General features: G+C 26.7%; 1 protein-coding gene across 1 annotated transcript in view; it reads right to left on the bottom strand.

Moving 5' to 3' along the window:
• LOC105622639 (histidine decarboxylase) overlaps positions 1-8,582 on the bottom strand; it is a 15,939-nt gene that overhangs the window by 4,933 nt on the left and 2,424 nt on the right. Inside the window, exons 2-6 of the mRNA XM_012204054.1 lie at positions 4,190-4,476; positions 2,571-2,828; positions 1,805-1,948; positions 324-390; positions 31-193 (exon numbers count right to left, since the gene is read on the bottom strand). Coding sequence (XP_012059444.1) covers positions 31-193; positions 324-390; positions 1,805-1,948; positions 2,571-2,828; positions 4,190-4,476 — 919 coding nt within the window. The remainder of the gene's footprint in view (positions 1-30; positions 194-323; positions 391-1,804; positions 1,949-2,570; positions 2,829-4,189; positions 4,477-8,582) is intronic.

The following is an 8,582-nucleotide window of genomic DNA, read 5'->3' as shown; positions in this document are numbered from 1 at the left end:
ATATATATATATATATATATATATATATACCACATAGCTGTACAATCGAAATGGACCATGAGCCATTTGCTAGGATTAAAGGCAATAGAATCAGTGAACTCTACTCCCTGAAGCCAACTTCGAAATTCCGGACATATGAAAGCGCTACCAGCGTAGGCTGCATCAACATGCAACCATAAACCATTTTGTTGACCTGCAATAATTGCATAAAAAATTTGCAAACCGTTATAACGTTTTGATGTACTCCAAAAGAATTAGCAATAATGTTGAAATTGACATTCAAAAGTATATTCAAATAATAATTTCAAATTTTCGTTACTCACATATCGGTCCAATTTCTTTCAGATTATCAAAGGAACATGCACCAGTTGTGCCTAAGGTTGCGCATACCTACATAAATAACAGAGTAGTCTTCTGTAGATGTATTGTGTAGAAAAGAAAATTTTTTAAATAGTTAGTTTTTTAGTTATATTGAGTTATAAGGAAAAATTCTTCGTTTTGTAACACTTCTTTAAAACTTCTTTATAATTTTGTCAAAAAAATTGTGGAAAAGTATTCACCATATAAATTTGTTTGGAAATAAATGAGCTTAAAGACTCATATACTTTTATGCTTGACAGCCAATTCTTCTGAGCAATGCAACAGTTTGAAGAAGAAATATTTTTTCCTATCTTTCAATGTCTGTCTTCATTGTCCACCATTTTGTAATTCAAATTTTATTCTCATAGTTATCAAACGGAAAGTTTAAGCTTTAATTTGAGCTTTGGTTTATTTCACTACGATAATTTTTTTCGCTAAGTTACCGCTATTGAAAAATTAATCTAATAGTGTCCCTTTTTGTGTTTCTTTTGCGGGTAAGTAAGTATATTTCTTATAACACTAAAAACATATAATATTTAAAAAATACAGATTTTATATCAAAAACATAACATGTCTGATAACATTTGAAACTATATAAAACGCACGTATAATAATATCACAATAAAATTATATTCACAGTAACCCAATTCATTTCAAATTTAATTTTTTTTTACTTTTATTAATGTTACGTATTATTGTCATAACTTCTTTATTGTTTTTAAAGACAAATTTTAAGAAGAAATATTTTCCACATTTTGTCACATAGATATTATATCTATTGTAAAAAATATAATTAGCGAAATAAATTCAGGCTATATTATTACATTGCGAAAAATCACGATTATAAATATTTTTCGTTCTAAACAGGCTTAGACTCAAATTAGGAGCTAAAAAGCTCCTATGGGACCAACTAGTGCGACGTCGATCCGGCTTTGTTCGCCGAACCCGTGCGTCCGTTACTACTTGCAGGGAATACGTCTATAATTGGCGCACCGGTCCGTCCATACCTATACTTAGATTACTAGCCCTTGTGCCGACAACGTTAGTAATCGCGGATTTCGTTGTCTCTATATTTTTATTAAAGCTACTGTATTATTACTTTCGCTACGACTTCTACGTGACAGCGGAGTATTATAACAAATTCGTAATAAGAGGATTTTATAGGAAAATAAGAATAATAAAGCTTAGAAAGAATATATTAATAGGAACATTCCTCTTATAAAACAAATAAAGTGCAGAACAATAACATGTTATATTAATAATATTATACTATGCATAAAATTATAAATTTGGAAATTATGAGCAAAATAAGATTACATATATTTAATAAAATTTCAAAAACCAATGATATTATATGTAGAAAAAAATAAATGCAATAAGTCAAAATTATCAGAATATTCAGATTATATATATATTTAAGAAAAACAATATTAGCAAAACTTACAAAGAAAGGAAGCAGACCCTCAGCTCGGTCGCGTGTTAGTGACTCAAGTAAAGCATCTCCTCTCATGCTTAATTCACTGTCAGATTTAATATATCGCATTCGAACTAGTCCTATAAGGCCAGCTTTCTCCACACTTGAATGTGCCTATAAACAAATAAAAATATTTTATAACAGATAAAAATTTTTTAATTATTATTAAACTCTTTACTTTTGTCTCGCAGATTCTAATAAATTACGTAATATGACCATTAATTGTTAATCTTTAATATACACAATTAGATCATTTGTATCTTCAGACTTTTTCCTTGAAATATTAAAAATATTAAATATTAGAACATCATAAATATATACAGTGTGCAACTAAAATAAGGTAAACTTTGGGGCCAAGCTTCCCGTACCAAAATATAAAAAGAAATTTATATGAACATGTAGCCGCTAACTCACTGTTACTGATATACAGTTCAGAATGTTTATTAATAGGGGAAAATAAAAAAGTAATATCTCCGTTCATCCATATAATATCCAAGTGCATTTTAAAAAGCTCTCAAAGGAATGCTAAAAGTTTAAAATTTTCATTCGCAATACGCAGTATTCAACGTTCTTCTATTATCATTCATTATTTCTGCTTGCTACTTTCGCGATTGCTCCCAGTGGTCGCACACACATATTTTTAAATAAAACATCATGAGAATTTGCACTGCTACTTTTGATCATCTAGGTACATTTATAAACTCATTATTTTCAGCATAAAATAATGGCTACAAACCTGATCCGAGCAGTATGCAACTAGACGCGAATTAATTTCTGTTGCCAAACAGTCAGGATCGTTCTCCTGCACGTCTCTAATAGCTCTAGTTCTGGCTGCAAGCAAACACACTAACGTGGCTTCTGAAGCTGTCGTTTGTATGACGCCACCGCCACCGGAGCCGCCCGGTTGATGAAGAAAATCTTCGGGTAGACCGATCATTTTACCTAACCAATTCATAATGATCGTTTCTAACTCAGTACACGCTGGACTAGAAGCCTATGAAAAATAATAGTATTAAATTTAACATCATATTAAGATAATCATTTCAATTTTTATAGATTTTAAAGGTTAAAGGATAAAATTGTTCGCATAATAATGTTTATATAATTTTTTTATTAATTAAAAAAGAGATAATTAAAAACGCAACTATATGTAGAGTCGTACCGATGGTTAAATCATATTTCCATTGTATTTTCGAAACAAAACATTTTTTCTTAAAGGTAACACAGTTATAATGCTAGTAACATAGCTTAAGTATTTTCATTTTTGTTTTGATAACTCTTCGAGTTATCCGTTTATGAGTGATATTCAAAATTGATTTTAATTGGTGTCTGATCTAAGATTTCGTACAATTTATTTATATAAGGTTATCAATATAAGATAAGTAATTGAATTATAATGTAGAGTATTCAGTTATAATCGATATTTAAATTTTTTTTTAGTATAGCATCAAATTAGCAAAATATTTGTAAGTTATGTTGCTGTTGGCATATTTATAAAAATAGAGAGAGTTACAATAGATAAATCATATTTGTCGCTGATCTTTATATTGTACCTACATTTAAACTAATATATTAAAATTAAATAGTTGAATAATACCTGTCACTAGTCACTTCATATTTATCATTATACCTACATTTAAGATAAAATATATTAAGATTAAGTAATTGAATAATACTTTATAATTATTATATTTTGATATTTGAATAAGGAAAAGTATATTTGTATTAAGTCTTTTTAAGATAACTTGCTAAAAATTATTCATAGATATTTTTCGTTGAATTTTAAGGGAAGAGATCGTTTTTTGTAAAAATTAATGATTATTTATTAAAAGTATGATTTAGGATTTAGGAACCCAATTTAATCATCCGGTCTTCAAATTGTACCGAAATCTACTTCTTTTTAATCTGATATAAACAATAATTCAATATTTATTTTTGTAAAAATATTTTGTTTTATTGCTAATATGTAAACCAAAGTATGATGTAAAATATGATGTAAATATTCTCTCTTCAATATTTTTGTTATAATTTTGTTCAAACTTTAAAGGGCACAATATAAATGATTTTCTTCTATAAGATAAATTTTAAATTATAAAAAATATAGATTTTATAAATTATATTAATGCAAATATTTATTCGGAATGATAATTTATTCTGAAAAAAATATTGTGCAAAAATATTCTATTATAATTTCAAATTTTAATCAAAAGATACCTCAATTAATTTAAAACATATTGTTAAATATTGTTTGCGAAATGACGAAAAATAATATTTGATTAAAAACATATTACTTAATATTAAATACGAAAATATTAAATATTAAACAGTTAAAAATAAATGTAAAATTGTGCTTACCCACGTAAAACCCAGACAGTTTATTGCGTCAGCCAGCATGTCGCCCAGTAGACTAGCAGGTGAATTCAGAGCCGGAAAGTAGGCGTGCATGTGCGGACTCTGCCAGTGCGTCACACCCGGCATAATGCATTTCTCAACGTCGGCGAATATGTCCTCCCAGGACTCGCCGTCTACAGGGGCCGACGCCGGCAGAACATTTCTCAAGTATCCCGGCGAGACCGCTGGATATACTCGTCGAGAACGGATGTCTCTCAGATAATCGGCGATATAATCTACCATTTCCTTTCCTGCGTATTTTTTGAATTTATGATCATTCTAAGTCATTATGTACAATATCTACAACAAGTACTATATGTACGTTACTATATATGTAAAATTCACTCTCTTACAAATTATGTATCTCAATTTACGAATTGCTGATTAATTATTTGTATTTTTACAGAAATAATAATTTTAAAAAACTGGGTAATAATGTAGAATGTACTCAACAAAAAATAGGAAATATTTTCAAAACGCTTAAAATTGCATTATTTTGAGAATCAGATTATCAAAACTCGATGAAACATCATCACAGACAAAGAAATGAAAGAGCATTTTAAAGTTTAAAACTTCTACATGTTTTTGGCCGTTTTTCAACAAATTTGTATCTTTATTTATTTCTGTATCTTAATAAAGATCACAATGTTATATTCCTTAAAATTATGTACATTCAACAATCTACAGCAACAATTTGGATAAAAAACTTTTTCTCAAATAATTTAATATTTTTAATATTAATTAAATATCATTTTGACTGCGAACAACACAATAATTAAAAAATAAAGGCTAAGCGGTTGGATCATAATGCTGAAAACAATTCCGTGAATTTATGAACAATAATTCCAATCCCGTAAACTGCACGCTGAAATTATTTTCAGTCTTGAAACGCAATCAGAACTAAAGTAATAATATTACAAATTAAATTGATAAGCAATTTAATAATACTGATGCTCATAGACATCTTTATAATAATCTTAAAATCTATAAATAATTTTATTGCGTTTCGAAAAATATTGTACTTCAGCCGGATATTGAATCCATTTCGTGCGAGCATTGTCGCCGCTATACCATCGAGGTCTCAATATTTTTTATTAAAATTTTTACAAAAAAATAAAAAGTTTTACTTGTAAAATGCCTTTTTTAAAAATTTGTTTACAATTTTCCTTACCCGAATTAAGTTTGAAGCTAAACATGCATTTCTTATAACCAACATTGAAATTTAACAAAAAATCACTGCAAAAATTTTTTATTCCCTCAATTCTACAAAATAATCAAAAGTATGTTAAAGTAAAACTAGTTTCTACAAAATGCCTTTTTAATTTTTTTCATTCAATTTTAATGTTGGTTATAAAAAATGCAGGTTTAATTTCATAGTTAGCATTATTTACTCAAGAAAAATTGTACAAAAACTTTTAAAACATCATTTGGTAGAAAAAACTCTGTACTTTTTTTGTAAAAATATTAAATCTTTTAGAAAAAAATTTTTCGATTTGCAAATTGTTGATTGTACATAATTTTTAAATAATATAACACAACAATGTGATCTTTTTAAAAATATAAAACTGTAAAGATAAAAATTTTTTTTAAAACGATTAATAAAAACATATAAAATATAATTTTCAAGCTTTAAAATATTTTTTTATTTTTTTTGTCCTCGATGATTTTTTATCGATTGTTTTATCGATCTAAATATTGCAATTTTGAACGTGTCTTCGATTTGAATGTGTCTTCTACTTTTTGTTGAGTAATGTATATAATGTATATAATGTTTAATCATGTTTACATAAAATTTAAATAAAATATAACTAATTACACTAATAATCTTTTATTAAAAAAAATTTTTTTTAAGTAATTATACAAAAGTTATAATAATTATTTTTGTAAAACAAAAAACAAATATTTTAAAGTTATATTGCATTTTTTACTGGAACATTTAAACTTTTCCTAGTTTGTTAAATATCAACCTTAAACAAAGAAAGTTAAAAGACAAACAGTTTAAAAAGTGTTGACAAACTAGAATTAAAAATCATAATATTAAGTAAACTAAAGGAAATAAGTTTGCGAATCCTCTTCATTTAAAACTTAGTGTCATTATTTGCAACAAAAAGCTATCAAACAGGAACAAAAAGGTGCTTTAAAACTCAAGGAACTATTCTATACTAAAGAAAAGACACGATTTTTCAAAGATTAGATTTTCCTTCACATATGCGGATTCCTTTATTTGAAAAACGTAATTACTATTTCTATTATTACATAATGTTCCCAACAGAAACAGCATTCTGTAACTGAAAGTACAGTTTTCTAAAATTGTTCACTCAATCATTGATTCTCTATCAAAATACTTTATAAGCATCCAAAAGAAAAAGGAGTAATTTGTTTTATTTATTGTAGAGTAACAGTTATAAATGAATGCATTATTCTGTATCGCAATATAAAGTGACATGCATTGTCAATTCTAATTTACCAAAACAAATAAATAGAATAATCGACTAGGAATGAAATCCCAGGAGAAAGACGATTTCAAATAGTAGTTCCAATGCGGGAGATTTAGATCGTAAACGATGTCGTATTATCGAACCAATATCGCACCTATAAAGTTCCTACCAATGATTTCTATTTATTGACGCTGTTTCTGTACAATCATTGAAATGGTTTGACTTCTTCTTTGCGACATGTCATTTCGATTCAGATTTAGATCAGTTGCTGCTAATGAAAAAATAATTATCTCAAAATTAGCAACTTTTTAGTACAACGTTTTCAAAATTTTGAATTAAAACAATGTTTCAATCAGAATAGTAAAGGAAAGGCCCCTATTATGAGATACCGAATTTATTTTGGATAAATGCTAGAAGTCTATAGGAAGAATTTAAAAAAATAATGAATCATTTTGAAGGGAATTTAATAAGCTTTAAGATAACGTTATATAAAATTTAATTCAAATTCCATTTTTTTTTTAAAGAAATGTAAAAAATGAGTAAAAAAATCACAAAGTCAAACAATTGTGATCTTAATATGAGATGCCCCGAAAAATCGATAGTAAAATACAAAGTATATCAGTATTGCAATTAAAAATTTTATTTAATTTCTAAAATATAAACACAGCCAGCGTACGCGAAAATGAGCATGCGATTATATCCAGAATTCTTCAGAAATCAAACATCGTAGAAATAGGCACTCGATGTTTACTCCGGTTTTTTTTATTATTATACAATAACATAAATTTTATTATTGTAAAATTTATACTTTAACAATAATTTTCACTATAACATAGGAGCATGGGTTATTTCATATTAGAAATACCTGGCTATCTCATATTACGATTTCCACGCCTTATGATTTTACGATCATCAAATCTAACTTCTGTAATTAAACAATTCAACATATCCAGTATTTTCCTATTAGTACGACTTTACTCTATACATAAAGAATTTATTGCCAAATATTTATTTATTAAATAATAAACAAGGACTTATCTCAATAAAATTTGAAGATATCCAAATTCTAAAATCTTGTTTTACAATGATTATAGGCATGATCTAATAATGAATTTTCTACTAAATAGTTTTCAATCCAATAAATTCATAATGGAATCAATAGATAGCGTTTATTAGTTTAGCAGAAACGCTATCTCATATTAGGCGCCATAATAGGGGGCTTTCCTCTAAATATATAATTTCTTTACTTTCTTTCCATGTTATACTTTTAATTATTCTTTAAAACTTGAGTCATGTTTCGTTCGAGCTGCGATCAACATGCGTTTTTTAATTTAATACTCTTTAGTAATAATAAATTTTAATTGATTTTGATTCAATATCGAGACAAATTTCTTCTATGCTTGGAGGATTACAACATCAAATCTGTTAATCTGATGGCGATTTTTTTTTTTGGACATGAATGGATATTTTAAAATTGATATTTTAAAATTGTATTGCTGAGGATAGTTCCAAAGTGAAACATACTATTTTTTTGGAATAAAGATTCTATTTTCTGGAATAAAGATTTAAGATTGCGATTACCATAAGATTATTAATTACCACACTGACTTTTATTTGCTCTAATTTTTTTGAATTTTTTGTTCTTTAAAACTATGTCATGAATTTTTAAAATTTAAACTAGTATAATATAAATTTTATATCTTATCAGTTTTATAACACTTTTTCGAATAAGTGAACGAGCTATACATGTGCCATCTTCTTCATTCTTTCACAAAATTATATTAATTTTATAGTTAATTTTCTTTCATTATCTTAAAAATACAAATTCTTTATTTGTGTTATTTTCCTATCAACGCAGCAAGTTGATTGATATATTAGTAATATATATATATATATATATATATATATATATATATATA

The sequence above is a fragment of the Atta cephalotes genome (genome assembly GCF_000143395.1).
Source record: "Atta cephalotes unplaced genomic scaffold scaffold00047, whole genome shotgun sequence".
Taxonomy (NCBI): domain Eukaryota; kingdom Metazoa; phylum Arthropoda; class Insecta; order Hymenoptera; family Formicidae; genus Atta; species Atta cephalotes.
Note: the sequence above shows the minus strand (reverse complement) of the source record. Positions and strands in the feature narration are given on the sequence as shown.